This window comes from Manis javanica, chromosome 3, assembly GCF_040802235.1.
Source record: "Manis javanica isolate MJ-LG chromosome 3, MJ_LKY, whole genome shotgun sequence".
NCBI classification, from domain to species: domain Eukaryota; kingdom Metazoa; phylum Chordata; class Mammalia; order Pholidota; family Manidae; genus Manis; species Manis javanica.
In genome coordinates this window covers 120552598-120570867 of record NC_133158.1, presented here as the reverse complement: position 1 = coordinate 120570867, position 18270 = coordinate 120552598, and the positions used below count along the sequence as shown (strand labels likewise).

The 18270-nt window shown below is 42.7% G+C and overlaps 1 protein-coding gene across 9 annotated transcripts in view; it reads right to left on the bottom strand.

Annotated features, from left to right (window-relative positions):
- Positions 1-18270, bottom strand: part of DGKG (diacylglycerol kinase gamma) — a 204762-nt gene that overhangs the window by 144905 nt on the left and 41587 nt on the right. For all 9 annotated transcript variants that reach the window (XM_073231962.1, XM_017648802.3, XM_073231963.1 and 6 more), the window contains exons 3-5: positions 10972-11048; positions 3209-3374; positions 2567-2629 (exon numbers count right to left, since the gene is read on the bottom strand). In XM_073231962.1, coding sequence (XP_073088063.1) covers positions 2567-2629; positions 3209-3374; positions 10972-11048 — 306 coding nt within the window. The remainder of the gene's footprint in view (positions 1-2566; positions 2630-3208; positions 3375-10971; positions 11049-18270) is intronic.

The following is an 18270-nucleotide window of genomic DNA, read 5'->3' as shown; positions in this document are numbered from 1 at the left end:
AATATGGAGGTTCCTCAAAAAACTAAAAATAGAAATACCACTTGACCCAGGAATCCCACTCCTTGGAATTTACCCAAAGAATACAACTTCTCAGATTCAAGAAGACATACGCACTCCTATGCTTATCGCAGCACTATTTACAATAGCCAAAATATGGAAGCAACCTAAGTGTCCATCAGTAGATGAATGGATAAAGAAGAGGTGGTACATATATACAATGGAATACTATTCAGCCATAAGAAAGAAACAAATCCTACCATTTGCAACAACATGGATGGAGCTGGAGGACATTGTGCTCAGTGAAATAAGCCAGGCAGAGAAAGACAAATGCCAAATGATTTCCCTCATTTGTGGAGTATAACAACGAAGCAAATCTGAAGGAACAAAACAGCAGCTGACTCACAAACTCCAAGAAGGGACTAGTGGTTACCAAAGGGGAGGGGTGTGGGAGAGCAGGTGGGGAGGGAGGGAGAAGGGGATTGAGGGGTATTATGTTTAGTACACATGGTGTGGGGGATCACAGGGAAAACAGTGTAGCACAGAGAAGGCAAATAGTGAATCTGTGACATTCTACTACACTGATGGACAGTGACTGCATTGGGGTATGCGTGGGGACTTGGTAATATGCATGGATGTAGTAACCACATTGTTTTTTCATGTGAAACCTTCATAAGATACTTCAATGATACTTTAATAAAAAAATTTTTTTAAAAGCCAGCCAACTTCCATTAGTATCATTTATTATCTTTTGTCAAATATCACATGACAATATCCCCAATAAGTCCTTCCTGTGTACCTCAGGAACTTGAGCCACTGAAACAAACCCTGCTCAGACAATTTGGAACCTCAGGGAAGGAAGTGTATTTGCTGTCAGGTTCCTCTTAAAGTTCTAGATCCTTGGACTAAGAAAGTCTCTGGATAAAGAATTTGGGTTCAGATGGTTGATTTTCATGGTTGATTTTCTTGCTGAGAGTTTAGAATCTCAAAGCTTCCAGTTTTACCCTTTTCTTTCTATCATGAGAATGATTTATGTCATAACATGCCTCCTCTATTCCACAGAGATTTAAGACTTATTTATGAATTAAATCAATGTAACCACTTGGCCATGGACCTAGTATAACTGGGTGGAATGCTGGGAAAGAAGGTGGGTGAGTCCAACATTGTACAGTCCTGCTCTGCTGCTGTGCCTGAAGGCCTCAAGAAGGCACCCGTGCTCTTCAATCTGTGCTCCTGGGGCTCTATGAAAAGCCTGGAATTTGCTGGGCATGAGGTAATTTGCCTTTCCTAACCACGTTCTGCTTTCCATCTACAGCTGACCTTTGGTCTCATCAGTCTTCGGTTGCACACTGAAAACTCTACAATTCTTCTAGTTGCCCTTTTTCTCATGAAAAATTCTCTCGTATTAGGTTACAATTGATTCTTATTGAGATGTATCCTCTCTTCTCTCTCTCTCTCTCTCTCTCTCTCTCTCTCTCTCTCTCTCTCATCTACATATCTATGTATCTATCTATATTTGAAAGATACAAAACTGCATTCTTTATTCCTGGGCACATCCTAACAGCTGTAATTCACCAATGCATATTAATCTTTTCCAGACTATAATGCATAGAAAACAAAGCCTGACTCTCTGAGTCTTTGCATTTGAAGCTCCAAAAGCAACCTGGAAGGGAGAGAGTCCCTGAGAGTCTTTCCATGGGAATAGGATGCCCATCTGGATCACTTGGAGACCGAGGGCACAGACTGAAAGAGATCATGGCAGACCTTAATGAGTTAAGAATAGAATGTCATGGGGAACTAGCCAGATGGGTGTCTGTATGTGGAGGCAAACCTTAGTTTAGATGCCTGAAGAGAGACCATTGCTTCTTCTCTTGGTATAGGAAAGAACACTAGCTTTGAGGTCAGATAATTTTGGATTGAAAACCCCAGCTCCACATGCCACACAGTGATATGTAATATCTGAAGGCCTCAGTTCCTCAGTGTGTGAAGTGGTATGATTGTAAAGGATAAAAAACAGGGACTAAAGCAGGTGCCTGGCAAATCGGCCTTCCAGAGTCAGCCGATCTCCCTGCTCCTGTTCCCAACTTATTCAAACCGGGGGCGTGTAAATTTTGCTGGAAGTCAACAGGATCATGCTCTTGCTCTCTTGCCTTACCCCTCTTCAGCCATCCACTGGGAGAGCCATCTGTACCTCAGCCCTAGAGCCCTTCTTCACATATGCTCTTTCTCTGTCACACACACAGACACACTCAAACTCCCATCATACACTTTCTCCTCAAAGGTTCCTGTTTTTTCCCTCTCTGGCCAAGGTGACTCATTGGAAGTAAACATGCAATGAGCTGTCCCAAGGGCTGATCTCCCTGTTTCAGGGCAAGTGAAGCAAGAACCTTCAGCCAGCCTCAGCATCCGAGCACATTTGAATGTCAGGGGCCCCAGAGATGGAAGCAGATGAGATCTGCTCAAGGGCATACAATGACATGGAGACAAAACTGCTGGTTAGATTTCCTCCCTCCATCATGGATGAAGCATTCCCCACTCCCTCCCCCAAATCTTTATCCCAAAGACTCACCTATATCAGGAGCACAGGCCTCATCTGCTTTAGCAGCATTATCCACATTCTGTGTGTTGGAATCTGGGGAATAATAAGATTTAAGGACCAGACCATACCCTCCAGCTTCTAAGAGAGGCAGATAGAAGTCTTTCTGTAAGGTTTGGATCACCGGGATTGTGTCTGTGTCTCTACGTGTTAGCAGGGTTTATGCTCACTTATTGGGGTTTGGCTGTGTCTCCCCCCATTATATCCCAAACTCTAGGAAGACAGTGGCCACACCTAACCCTTCATCTGACACTGTCAGGCTAGTCCCAACCTGGGCACATGAGCTGAATATGTTCCCTCCACAGAAGAGCAGCCTTTGTGGGAGGCTCTCTTCCCTCTGTCATACTCTAGTTTGTGTCTCCTCTTGCCCCCATCCTCCCCTCTGCTCCTGAGTGGCAGGAATTATGCCCTGTTTTATTCCTCTGGGAGATCCATCAGATGGGGCTCCTTGTCAGGGCATATGCAGCAAGGAGCCCAGGTCCCCTGGTGTCTTTGCCCACCCTATAGGGATATTAACAGGCCCAGGGACCCTCTAGGAGTGCAGCTTGTGCATGTGTCAAGTAGGCGAGAGATGCAAAACTTCCCTTCTGTCTTGGGGAAAGCGGTTCTATGTACCTGGGCCACTGGCCTCGCTGATGCTGGTTCCCTCCTTGGCGTGGTCAGGGGTGTCCTGCTTGGGCTTCTGGCTGAAGGTCAGGAAGAGGTGTGTGCTCAGTGGCTGAGGAAGGTCCACCTCCAGGTATGCCCTCATGAACAACTTGAAGACATCATAGCTAATTGGCTGAGAGGGACAATGAGGGAAAAATCAGTGGAAAGAAGCCAAGTGACAGAAGGAGGGAAAGAAGGAAAAGGAGTCAGGGAGCTGGCCAGAGAAATGGGAAGGCAAGCATAGCAGGTGGAGATGCTGATGCACACAGAAATGAAGAGGCTGGGGAGGTGACAGAGAATGACAGGCACAGGGGCAGGGGACAGGATGTAAGCAAGAGAAAACCTGGTGGCTGCACACTGGGGCTTGGTGGGGCATGAAGACACAGGAGGTGTTGGTAATGAGACATGTCTAAATTCAGGCAGAAACGGGTGTGATGGAGGGTGAGCCCTGGGATAGAGGCCACAGAGAAGGGCTCTGCCTGAGTGCAGGCCCATGAGCAGGGTGAGGTCAGTGCCATGGAGTCCTAGTTAAGATGAAGAGGGATACAGTTGAAAACACAATGGGAAGCAAAGATTCTTCTGTGGTATCTCCATTCTCTGCTTTGCTGTGAGGGATGTGATTCCTCAGTATTCAGGTCTCAGAAAATAGGAAAGGGTAGGCTCCATCCTTCAATTCTTTCACAAGTGACCTTCTCTGGACAAACCTCAAAATAACAGGGAAGAATGTGCGCCTGGCTCAGCTGCTCTCAAAAAATGTCCTTCTGAAGGTTTTAGGCAATGGGAGAAGAGCAGGAAGCCAAGGACAGAAGGTAGAAACCAAGCCATGTGCCAAAAACGAGAACCTCTCCCTGCTGTATCTCTCCCGGTCTGGGAGCCACCGTGCCAGAGAGCGCTGGCGCACTCCGCAGCGCTCAACAACTACAGTTTGCAGTGAGTCATCACTGCCTTATGCTTTGATGGTATCAGATTCTTCATCAAATCAGCAGATGCTCCTGGAAATCATTTGAGGAAGCACTACTCCAAGATCTGCTGTGCAGGCTTTTGTGAATAATAATGGCCACGAGAATAAATTCCTACTTGGCTCTCCCTCTGAAATGTTGATAGCATTTAACCCCTTGTTTCTTCTGGGAGATCTGGTAGACTTTCCAGAACCAGGAGCTGGCTTGCATGTGTACAATCAGGTTTGTGATACAAAGTCTTGGCCCAAAAACAAGTGATACACTCCTGACCCCGTTGGGAGGGTGCCGACAGGGCAGTTTCCACTTAGCCCCAGGCCAGGCTTTTCTACACATCTCCTCTGCAGAGCGGGGGTAAGCCTGACTTGGTAAGACAGAGGATAATGCCATTTGTCATCAGGTTAAGGGATCTCTAAGCGAATAATGGACTGACACATCTTGTGACAGCTACCAATTTCTCTCTTTCCTGTCTTTCTTTTATACTACTTCTATCCCTCTTCATCTCCACAGACTCATCACCTCACAATGTCCTTTCTCACACATCTTCCTTTTTCCCAGTACACAAGGACAAAATCTTTTCCTCTTCCTTTTCAAATGGAACCCACCTTTATGACCCTTGATCCCACCCTCCCTGCCTCCGGTGGCATCTCCCAGAGTCTGCTTCTCTACCAGCAAGCACATCCAAGGGCATTATTCCAAAGAAACTACTGGCTGCTCTAGGTATTAGCCTGTCCTTCCTCCCGTCCAATTCAGATTTCTCCAAACAGACCACCTTAGCCTCCTCACCTCCTTAATCCCATTTGGCTTGGATTCTAGCCCCTCACATCTAAACCAGCTCTCCTGAAGTTCGCAAATTCAGCTGTTTCTTTTTAGACTTCCTCACCTTCGGCTTCTCGGCAGCATTCCGTCTTCTCTGCTTCTTGAAACTTTTTCCATGGCGGTGTGCTATTTTGGTTCTCTTCGTTCTTTACTTTGATCTGAGTATTTGCTGATGATACTGTTATTAACTTATTTTAAAAGGCTCTTTTTGCTTTGCCTTTTCCTTTGCACTATTTAAATTGACAAGTACTGTTTTATAATGTAGTTTTGAGGTCCAAAATGTCCTGTTAATTTTTTCCGGTTAACATCAAACTGAAAACTCAACATAAAGTATTTCTGGAAACCAGACTGTGTACTAAGTGATTTAATAAAGATAAAGTTCAGTTAAACAAAGTCTAACATAATGCTCTTAGAAAACCAAAGCTGGAAGGTTAGTATGTGATTCAGGAGACCTCGTGACTGGTTTCAGCCCTACCACATTTTCCCTCTTTTTTGAAACTCAGTTTCTTCGTCAGCAAACTGAATATGTGTGATCACACATATTCCCTATGTGTGTACCTCTACACCCTGTCCACACTGATCTGTGTCTTCTTTCCTGGCCAAGCCTCCATGCACTTCATATGAACTCCTACCTAAAATTGTCTTAGCTTCCTCCCTAAACCAGTTCCTCTTCCTGACCTGGAAGTTTCTGGTAATGTCAATGACACTATTATTCTTCTAATGTTCCAGGCTCAGCTTTAAACTCACAGTCTTTTGAGACTAGTTCTCATCCCTTCTGTACACTGTTCTTTTCCAAATACCTGCCATATTTAGGTCTTTTTTATGTCCATTGCCTGCCTGCCACCACCTTGACAAGGAGGCTGCTCAAGGCCCCACTGTTCCTGCTTTCAGACTTGTTTTCTTGCATCCTACCTGGACCATTGCACTACCTCTAAAGGCTTTCTTGCCTCCATCTCTGCCTGTTAGTCCTTCTGTCTTAGTCATCCTTGTCAGGATGTTCTTCCCAAAGCACAACTCTGATCAGATTGTCTCCCTACTCAAAAACTTGCTACAGCTTCTAACTGCCCATAGGAGAGTTGAGATCAGTTGTCTCCAAACTTTTAAAACCATGTGCCCCTCTATGATATTTTAAAGCATGCATTCCCATTTATTTTTACTTGTAAATTATATACATATACTACTGTCCTCCTCTACAATACATTATAAAACATATACAAGAAAAGAAATGAGAAAATAGAAATTAGATGAGATAAAAATCAATGTAAATGGGAGGTCTAGGATGTAGTATTCCCACAGTCCACAGATCATCCTGTGCATTCCCTGGACCCTTTAGGATTCACAGCCCTCCCATAATGCCACTCCAACCTAGGCTTGGAGCTACTTCAAGATCTGAGACCATTCTGGCTTTTTCTCCTTTTATTCCCTATGTGTGTACCTCCACACCCTGTCCACACTGATCTGTGTCTTCTTTCCTGGCCAAGCCTCCATGCACTTCATATGAACTCCTACCTGTTAAAATTCTAGGCCCAACCCAGATGCCACCTTCTCCAAGAAGCCTGGTATGATCTCCTGTTCATGAATTGCTATGCTTTTCCACCTTAGTTCCTATCTTGTGACACTCATATCTGCTTTCCTCTATAATATACAGTTGTTCATGACATACATAATTTAATTCCTCAAATAGAGCTACAGCTCTTAGTAGGCACTGAAATGTCTTATTGCATCTCTGTGTTCCCCACACCATCTATCACAGCATTTCTTGATAGGTATTTTAATGGATGCTGGGTTTCTAATTGATACACTTGGCTGTCATCAATTATTGTGGGGTCAGTTTAGTTAGCATGATGTACTGAGCCTCCTAGGTATGAGACACAATGTAGGGAACACACCAGTGAATTAGCATAGGTCTATACCTTCAAAAGAGGCTGGCATTGAAATAATTCCAATGTCAGGTCAATAATGTGAGTGCTGTAGGAAAAGAACTGACAAGCTGTTATGGGAACTTAGAAAACAAGCATATAACACATGTCCAACCATTTATGTCCCAATCCTGGAGAACAGATGGCATAGAATAAGCCCAGAAACATGGGGCATTCATAACAGAAGAGCCTAGATCTCCTCATGTCACCAATGCTCTGAAAGTTCAGTGATTTGCCTGAGTCAGCTAACAGCAAAGTAAAACGAGGAGCCCAGTCTCCTGCTCCAGGGCTCCTGCTCCTGTCCCTACTATAGGCCTTCAAAGCACCCTGAGTCAGTAGGTAGTAGGTACAGAAATGTGATTGTGTGCCACTCTCAAAGTGGTAAGTGGGTTATAAGTGACCAACAGGCACAGGCCAGGCTCTGAGTAACTGCTTAGTAAATGTGCAATGGGTAGAGAGGGGCTGGGACCTATGCTCAAACCAGGTACCCAAACCCTAGGAGGCATGTTGGCAATTCTCTGAGCACTGGAGTAACATCAGGGGCACTGTCATTGTTCACACCTGCTTTTCCCCAGGACTGCAACTTTCACGCAGGAGGTAGCTGGGCAAATGCTGCTGCAGCAACATGTTTAAGGAGAGATGCTCATTCTTAAACAGGTCAGGAAGGGAGGAAGACTAGATGGAGAGCTTACTGTGCATTGGGTACCTTATATATGTCATCTCACTTAAGTCTCAAAACAGTTTGAGGTGGGTCTCTTACTGCCACTCTGAGCATGAGAAGTATTCTGTTAACATACATAACTTGTTCAAAGTCATAAAGCAAGGGGCAGAGCTGGGCTTTGTGCTCAGTTGTGTCTGAGTCTAAGGTCATGGTGCCCCAAGACACGCTGCCCTTTCTGTTTCCACCATGGCCTTGTCCACATTCTCTTCAGCTGTGCTCTAGTCTCCAGAGAATCACTTTGGTGCTGAGGGTAAGGACATGCTTGTCATGGCCAAATGCAGCCTTGCCACTCTGAAAACTTTTATTCCTGGCTTTGCTTTCCTAACAACCTGCCCCTTGTCACAGCTAAGTCATTTCTCGTTGAGATGTTTTAGCTGCAGTAAGCCATCAAGCTCAAGAGAAATTAAACGCTTGTTTCCCCAACCCCATACTGGGACATTACACCTCTTAGAAGACGACTACATTGTGAAAGAGATTGAAACCAGAATGACAGATCTCTCCTGGGACACAGCAGTGCCAGGCATACAAAAGGTGGGGGCCTGCCTGATGGAGGCGGGGGCGGCGTGCTCTTAACAGCCAAGCTGCTCTGGCTTCTGAAAGCTCCTGTGGCCTTCACACCCTCCCTGGCCCCAACCAAATTGTTCCTCTCCCACTTGTCAGCCTCAGGGCCAACAAGCTGATAGGCAGCTTCTGTCAGTCTTTGTTACTGTGTTTTTGGAGCTGAGGGTGGGGGATTGGGGGAGCAGCAAATTCTTTGTTGGCTCTGCCATTTTCTCAGCATGGCTTCTCTTTAGGAATGTTCTTTGAAATGGTGCATTCTCAGTCTGGCTCCAGACCCAGCAACCTTCCTCCTGCTTCATTCTCCCAGTGATGGGTGCATTTTATCCAAAGCCCCTCTCAGGTATACCTGGAGGGCGTGGGCTCTGTTGACTCACTCCCAGTGCCTGACAGAGAAGGAGTTGACAGAGGTTTATTGAAAGAATGACAGTATGAATAAATAAGTGGCCAGCCTTGTTCCAAGTTCGTCCTGCTGATCAGTCACTCTTCTACCATTAGTCCTTATAAAAGGACTAGGGAAAAGGGGAAAGGGTGTTGAGTTTATAACATTCTTGGGAAAGGGGACAGAAGGGACAGAATAATAATGGGTACCATTTTTAAGTGTCCTGTAAAGTCTTAGTCACTTTGCAAAAATTATCAAATTTAACTCACTCTTCTGCAAACTTCAAGGTCTTTCTTTGGTTGTTGCTATCATCAGGTCACAGGGGAGGAAACTGAGGCTCAGAGAGGTTAAATATTATCCAAGGCCATAGTGTTGGTTGACAGCAGAGATAGGTGTCTACGCTAAGGCCATGAGAATCCAGGATCATGGCTCTTAAACTTGACCCTGCCAGTAGGAATTAAGTTTTGAAGTACAAGAAGTATGCTGCCTCATCTTTATATCTTCTACAATACCAAGCACAAGCCTGGATGGTTACAAAACATTACATGGATTGAATTTGAAAGTAGGTGAGGTCTTGAAGTCATGTAATCATCCCACAAATATTTCTTTTGTGCCTACTATTAGCCAGGTACCCAGGGTTCTGGGTATCTAGGAGTTAACAAAAACATTCTAGTGGGAGAGATAGGCAATTAAATAAGTTATAAAGCATGACAGATGGTGAGAAATCTTAAGGAGGAAAATAAGGCTGACAAAGGGTACAGAAAGCATCAGGAAAGAGGACTTAAAATTTAGAGAGAGAGGGTGACATTCACTGAGAAGGTGATTTAAGTAAACACTTGAAGGAGGTGAGGGAATGGAAAATGTGGATAACTGGGGGAGGAACATTCTAGGAAGAGGCAAAAACAAGTGCAAAGGTGGTGAGGTCACAGCAATCATGGCCTATTTGACAGCATCAAGGAGACTAATGTGGCTAGAAAGGAATAAGGTAAAGGAGAATAGCAAGAGATGACGTTAGAAAGTAAGGGAAGGTACATATCATAATGACCTAGATTTTGACTCTGAGTAGTGGGTAGGAGGACTTTGAGAGATCAGTGACATGATCTGACTTAAATTTTAACAGATCATTCAGGATTTGTAAGAAGAATAAATTTTAAAATTCAAGAGCAGAATCAGGAGCCCAGTCAGGAGACTATTGCAAAAATCTGGGCAAAACATGGTGGTGCCTCAGGGCAGGGTGGAAGTAGTGCAGGTGTTGAGATGTGGCTTGATTTTGGTATGTTTGGAAGGTAACAGTGACAAGTTTGATGATGATTTAGAAAGAGAAAAGTCAGTGATTACTCCATGGTTTTAGGATGAATAACTTAAAGAACAGAGTTATCATTTACTAAAATGGGGAAGAGTGCTGGAAAAACAGGTTTTACAGGGGAAGATTAAGGAGCTTAGTTTAGCTCATGTTAAGTTTGAGATGCCTATTTGATTTTTAAGCAGAAATGTCAAGTAGAGGGGTAAGAGAAAAACCAGGAGAATGTAGTTTCTGAAAATCAAGTGAAAAAGGTGGAGGAGGATTTGACCAACCATGTCCAATGCTAATGAGTAAAATGGCTATTGAGTTCAGCCACATGGAGGTCCTTGGTTATCTTGACTAGTATTTTAGTGAAGGGGTGGAGATTACACTCTGAAGGGCTTTCAAAAGACTGGGAAGAAGAGAAATTGGAGGCAATGAGTATAGATAAATCTTTTGCTCAGCTTTGCTATAAAGGACAGGAGAGAAATGATGTGGTAGCTTGAGGGAGAAGTAGAGTCAGGAGAACATTTTTTAATATAGGATAAATAACAGTATGTTTATATATTGATGAGAAAAAGCCAATATTTAGGAGAAAGCTGATGTGAAAGATATATATGACAGAGAGAAAGGGAGAGAGGATGCATTGCTGAAGCAATGCCTGTTGGTAGGTCAAAAAGAGGATGGGACTGACTACATATGGAGGAGCTGGACTTAATAAGACCATGGAGAGTTCATCCCTAGTTATAGGAAAAAAGGTATGTAGGTGGGTGAGGATCTTGTGGAATATCTCTTCTTATTGTTTCTATTTCCTTAGTGAAGTAGAAAACACAGCTGGTATCTGAGAATGAAGAAAGGAGGAGCAGTGAGAGACCTGAGGAGGGGAGAAGGTCTGATGTAGACTCCTAGGACAGTGAGAGGGCAAATGAACTTGGGGAACATAATTCTGGGTAGCAGCAATGGCTCACTTGAAATTTAGGAGGAAAAAATGTTGAGAAGCAAGTTTTTCAAGTTGAGCTAAACTTATAAGAGGAGAATATGGAAAGGCTGGAACACAGGGCTTTAAAAAGTCTTGAAATGGAAATGTTCTTACCTCATGTGGGTCATATTGTTTGAGACTCCCACCCTCATTAAATTCAGCCAAGACATCTTTTATCTTCTTGGAAGAATCTGGAGAGACATAATACACATGTGAAACATTGATGAGCAGTGAATAGGGCTAAGTAAATTCTCCCTGTCTGACCTTGATTATGATGGAATGGTCCTTCATTCCCAGGACCATATGGACAGATGTTACTCTTATTTGTTTTACTGCCCTCTCATTTCTTTTTTTTTTCTGTATATTCTCTCTCCTGCTATATGAACTATCTTTCTAAAACACTAATCTCATCAGATTGTGTACCTACTCAAAACCCTTCTATGGCTCCCAATTTTCCTGGGATAAAGCGTAACCTCCAGAGCTTGGTATACAAGTATGAGGAGATCTGACCTAGCCTATTCCTTATCTCTTACCCTAATCTTCCATTCACAACACTTTTTAGACACATCAAACCACATTTCCAGAAACCTCTGAATATATTGTGTACTCTTGCATGGATTGAGTCTCTTCACTATACTGCGAATTTCACTCAACTCCCAGTATCCAGCTTAAATGTCAACTCCTTTGTAAAGCCTTCTTTTGACAGCCAGACTTAATCTTTCACTCCCACGGCTCCTACATGACTTGTACAGAACTCTGTAATAGCGCTTATCATATAGCATTACAATGACTAACTTGCCTGTCTTGTTCATCTACTGCCTTTGTTCTATCCTGAAAGCTGAAACTTGCTACTGAGTCTTTGTATATCATACCAAGGTTTGATACATAACTACTGTTTAGAAAAGCAATATATTACATGAACATCTGAACAGAAACTTTAACACATTTAAGATTTTGTTAATGAAATTGGATGGGTGGGCCTTAAACCCAGAGAGGCTCTGTCCTTGGTGCTGAAACCGACACTCAGGATTCATGAAGCATGGTGGTTTAGAAAATTCAGCTTTCCAAAGGAAATAATTCAGAAATTGCCAGAGAAAATTGTGGCTTCTTTTTTTTTTTAGTTTTAAGAGGGAATTGGGAGTCAAGAAAAGGACTCAAGGATTGTCATTATAAACACATCCTGAGAGCATCCTGTGTAGTTACCAGCACTCTAGACGTTAAAGAAAACCAGGGTTTCTGTGCCTTTCTTACTGCACAGTATTTTGGATAATTAAGAGCTTCCCAAGATCCATTATTTCCTCTATGTAAACATCTGAGCAAAGGACAATGTCATTAAAAGCTAACATAGTGTTCCTTGGAGTTCAGACTCTTTGTACAGAAGGCTATGCTCTCCTAAGCCTAAGTAAAGTAGACATGCTTATGGGCTGGGCTATTCTTCAAGGCTTTGTCAACTTGGATTGAATCTAACATGAGTTATAATCATTTCAGGATTGAGACATATTGAGATGTCACAGAGAGATGCTGCTGTTGCCTAAAAATGGACATTTCTTTCTGAAATTCAGAACTGATGTTGAAAAACTAATAGCTCAGTGAGAGCTAGGCAGCAGATGTCATCAATTTTTGCTGCTTCCATTCAGTTCAGAAAACACTATGGAGGGTAAGATGCTCCAAGGTACTCTTGATGAACTAGTCGGGGGATGATCTGAATAAATGTGGTACTAATAGCACCCTCTATTGGGGACCTTTTCTGAGTATTCTCATATACTCTCCCTTACCAATCCATGCAATTTTGATAATATTTTTTTCTGTTTATGATGAAGAAGCTGAAATTCAGAAGAATTAGGTGACTTGCCTAGGAGGGTTTTAACTCAGGTCTAGTCTGGCTCAAAAGTCTGCATTACTTTCCCTTAAGCACTAGTCACTATTACTTCCCAAATGTTTGCTAACACAAGGAAAACTGTAAGGATGCTGTAGCAATAATATGAAGCTCTAGGAAGCACAGATTGGGGAAGAAGTAAAATGAACAGGGAAGAAATAAAATTAAGATGAAAGTAGCATTGGAATGGGGATGGGGGATGCCCCAGGAGGGCATTGGCATTTGAGTTGGGGTGTGAAGAATGGGTAAGGGTTTGAGAGGCAGAATTGAAATGGAAGGGGTGTTTTCAGAAAGGACAGAGTGAACAAAGATGTGGATATGAGCACCACAGGGTATTTAGGAAAAGACAGAACCAGGGGTAGTGTGGGGCCATATTTTGGTAGGTTTTGAATGCCAAGTTAAGGACATCAATTTCAAATAGTAAAAGATCTTCTGAACATTGGAATAATATAACCACATGTCTCTGTTTTCTAAAGGCCACTCTGGCAACAGAATGGAAGAGAGTTCAGTATTAGGCCAGAGCTCAGTTAACTTTATACATAAATTTTATTCAAATTGTTCTATGAGCAGTTTAATTATTTAGAAAAAAACTTACATTTAAAAATCTATTTTAATGGGAAATTTCAGCTCAGCCAGAGTGGCCAAATTTTTGAAGGTGCGAATTTGGGAGCACAGGTTCCCCTGGTGAGGCTTCTGCTAGATTAGCACAGAACCAGCATTTTGATTGAGAACCAAGGAAGTAATGTCACTTGAACTTATACTCTTGATATTATTGTCACATTTTGGAGATTCCCTAGTTCATCCTTTGGTTCTAAAGTGCTATAGATCTACTTGCAAAATCTGGATTTATATTTAAATATATGATATATGTGTGTGTATATACATGTAAAGCAAACAGGTTTTAAAAGGAAAAATAGAGAAGGCATTTATTTAAGTCTCTGATTAATAGTCTAAAATTAAATTTAAAAAAAATCCAAGAGATTGCTGGCTACTAGATTTCCAGGAGGGGTGTTCCTCACCACACATTTACTTCAATTTGTTTTATGGATTTTAATATGCTCATAGCATCAACACCTTTCTCTTTTAAAAACGGAAAACAATCTAATTGTCAAATTTGAGACTGATTACTTTCTCCTGGGGTGTCTGATATTTTATCACGGTTTTCTTTTCAACAGATTTCCAGGCTGGGTTTCTCTTTCACTGAGGAATAGGGCGGTACTGCTCCTTTCGGTTTTGTCTTAAGAAAGTCCAAAACAATGAGAGGCTTCTTCAGAGCATTCCCTGATCTTACTTAAGGCACCATCTGTGGCCTCAATGGCACAACCTCAGTAGAGAACTCTGTGTCAAAGCCTGTATCATACACCACCAGACTTGACTGAGTTCCATTTCTAAGTGTACATAGTAGGGCCATGTCCAGAATCCTTTGCAACAGCTCCTATTTTGTTGAGTGCTTACTATATGCTAGGCACTCTCCTAGTCATCTTATGTATTTTATTTAAATTTCTACAACTACCCTTTAATTTAATAGTTATCTCTATTTTAGAGAAGAGGAAACTGAGGTTTATAGAATTTAAATGACTCTTTCAAGGGCACATCCTACTGAGTAACCGATTTTTAACATACTGAATAATGTGACATAGCTATTAGAGTATTTGGATACATGAACCCTGGTAAATTAGAATATAAGGCCCTTCCTCTCTGACAGTGGCTCTCAAACCTGACTGCATGCTAGTGTCACCCAGGGAACCCTACACATGTTGAAACCCAGATCAATTAAGTCAGCCTGTCTTGAGGAACCCAAGAATCAGAATATTTTAAAGATTCCTAGAGGTTCAAATGTACAGTCAAGGTTGAAAACTGTATTCTTTGATGTGATTTTATTGTTAGAAATGAAGACTTTCTTAAGAAGCAGCTGAACTTGTTGGATAATTATTGTGAAAGGAAAAAAGTTTGTAACTCTGCTAAATATAAAATAATTATGCTTGGCAGACTTTCCCTGTTGTTGAAGTAGACACCATTAAAGAACTCTCTCTACCTAACACGTCACCTTATCCAGGTGCTTGTCAAGGTAGAGATATGATTTGCATTAGCCCACACTGGCAGGACTATTAACATGCCGTTTCACCCCAAAATGGGTCAAGGTCACTAGTAACAACTACCCTTAGAAATTTCAATCCAAAATTGTCCCTTTATGCTTTATGTGCTAAGGATTCTGGGACCTTAACCAAACACTCATTCTTAATACTGGAACAAATTCAAAGTCTTAAGGAGAAAACTCAACTCTACTCATAGGAATCTTTGTTGCCACTTTTGTGTAGGACAGGGATGCCCTCTATCTGAACAGACAAACCAGGTGCTTCACTGTTTACAGAAGGAGGTAAGCTGTACTGCCTGAACTGGAATCCCAAGTTTATGGGCTATCTTCTAGTTAAGGACACTGAGTATTTGAGCACTAGCCAGACCATTAAACTTTGAAATAACTATAAAGCAACATTTTCAAAAGTGAGTCTGTGTGAGAATATATTTGTAAATAACTCATCTGATAAGGGGTTAACATCTAAAATATATAAGGAACTCATATGCCCTAACACCCAAAAAACAAATAACCAGATCAAAAAATGGGTGGAGGACCTGAACAGACACTTCTACAAAGAAGAAATACAAATGGTCAACAGGCACATGAAAAGATGTTCCACAGCGCTAATCATCAGGGAAATGCAAATTAAAACCACAATGAGGTATCACCTCACACCAGTTAGAAAGGCCACTATCCATAAAACAAAAAATAACAAATGTTGGCGAGGGTGTGGAGAAATAGGAACCCTTTTGCACTGTTGGTGGGACTGCAAATTGGTGCAACTTCTGTGGAAAGCAGTATGGAGGTTCCTCAAAAAACTAAAAATAGAAATATCATTTGACCCAGTAATTACACTCCCAGGAATTTACCCAAAGAAAACAAAATCCCTGATTTGAAAAGATATATGTACCCCTATATTTATATTTACAATAGCCCAGATATGGAAGCAACCTAGATGACCATCAGCAGATGAATGGATAAAGAAGATGTGGTACATATACACAATGGAATATTATTCAGCCATAAAAAGAAAAGAAATCCTGCCATTTGCAACAACATGGATGGATTTAGAGGGTATTGTGCTCAGTGAAATAAGCCAGGCAGAGAAAGACAAATACTGTATGATTTCACTTATTTGTGGAGTATAAAAACAAAAGAACAAAACAGCATTAGACTCATAGACACTGAAAAGTGACTAGTGGTTATCAATGGGGAGGGGAGTGGGCGGGGGTTGGAGGGGAGGTACGACGAACTGTTGAACTACTGTGACATACATTCGATTAAAAAAAAAAGTGAATCTGCAAACCTACAGATGAGAATGAGATTCTAAGGTGCGTTGTACCTCTCCATTCCTCAAAGTTCCCTGAAACACTCTCAAGCAGTAAGAGGCATCTGACTTGCCTGGGGATCAGGTTTAAATGCTGATTCTGATTTAGTAGGTCTGTGTCAGGGCCTGAGATTCTGCATTTCTAATAGATCCTAGGTGACACCAATAATGCAGGTCCATGGATCTCACTTTTGATGAGCAGGCCTTAGGCAGCATTCCTGTACGTGTGTGGCTGACTAGTAAGGCTTGCTGTGATATAATGAACCATAAGAAATACATATATTTGGTCATTCATATGACTCTATGTATCTATTTCCCAGGTATGTTTGGTCTTCATCTACAGTTCCTGAAAACACTGCAGAGTCTTAAAGGTGAAAAGGGTGTTTTATTATGTTAATGAGAGACTTTTGGAGCTCCCTCCTCCAAGGGCAGGGGCTGGAGGTTGATGGTATTAAAATCAAAGTTGGATGAAAAGCTGAGGTATCTGAGCAGATTTTGTATGAGGCAATTGCATCTTCTTTACCTGAATGTATTATTGGGATGGATATTATGTCTGACCGGGGACTGCTTGCCCTACCTAATGCTATAAAACAGAAGGGATGTAAGCCCATCCTCAGGCCAGTTTTAATTGGGCAGGTTAAATGGGAAGCACTAGAACTGCCTGAGCCCACACAGGTGGTTAACTTGAAGCAGTATCGACCACCTGGTGGCCAAAAAGAGATCACCACTTTAGTCAGTCACATGCTGGAAGCTGGAGTACTGGTGTCCATGAATTCGTTGTACAGTAGTCCTGTATGGCTTGTGAAAAAGGCAGATGGCTTATGGAGACTAACAGTAGACTAGCAAAATTTAAATAAAGTTGTACCTCCCATAGCCTCAGCAGTTCCAGACATGGTCTCAACCATGCTGAAAATACAGCAGGCTGAAGGAGGCTAGCACTCAGTGATGGACCTTGCAAGTGCTTTACCCATGTCTTGGGTGATGTCAGAGAAACACTAATAAGGAAGGCAGTGCCCAGAAGAGTTCCATAAAATGGAAATGGTTCATACAGGAGCATGTAGCCAGGGGACTGCAAGGAGCTCCACCCCGTACCCATGAGCAGAGTGCCACGTTTCCTCTAGGACCGACTTTGGAGCCACCTGTTGAGCTGCCAGAACCAACAGTCACATGGGCTGTGCCCTAGAACAGCTCTCAGCTGAACAGCAAAAAGCTGCTTGGTTTACAGATGGCAGTTCCACAGTGAATGGACAATATCCTGTTTGGAAAGCTGCTGCATTAAGACCAGCGATGGCAAGACTCTGGTTGTGGAAGGTAAGAACAAATCAGCACAGTGGGCTGAACTGCATGCTGTTTTCCTGGAAGTGATGGAAGAATTGAACAGTCATAAAACCCCTATGTTTGGATTTTTACTGACTTGTGGGGCTCTAGCCAGTGGCCTGGCTGTATGGTGACGTAGATGGGCAGTGGAAAACTGGACTACTAAAGGAATGCCTGTGTGAGGTGCAGCCCTATGGAAATCACCTGGAATTTAAGGAGTGCATTAAAGTAGGACATGTCGATGCCCATCAGAAGGACCCCCTTCCTGGATCAGAAGGTGATGGGAACCATCAAGTGGACCCGCTGGTGCGTTCCCTTGAGGTGGCCACCGGGTCCATGAAATGAGTGGATGTGGGGAGATGCAGCAATGCAGAGATCGGCTGAATCTAGACATATTCTTCTTGCATCCTGTGAGGCACAGAGTGCCAACAAGAACTGTTCCATGGGTCAACAAGAGAGACAAAGACTGCAGCTGGCTATGGGGAAAATTCACAGGGGAGAAGACCCCGCACATAGCTGGCAAGTGGATTGCATTGGACCAATGCCAGTAGCCCCTGGGGGCTATAAATGGGCCCTAACTGGAATAGACACTTAACTCTGGACTGGGCTTTGCATACCCAGTGGTAGATGCAAATGCTCAAAATACCACTAAAGGATTGAAACAGAAGATTCTGTACCAATTTGGACCACCAAGTTACATCTCTTCAGACCAAGGGATGCACTTCACAGCCCATGGTGTCCAACAGTGGGCCAAGAGACCTCACATCAGATGGACATGCTATGTTGTATATCATTCCCAGAGCAATGGTTTAATCG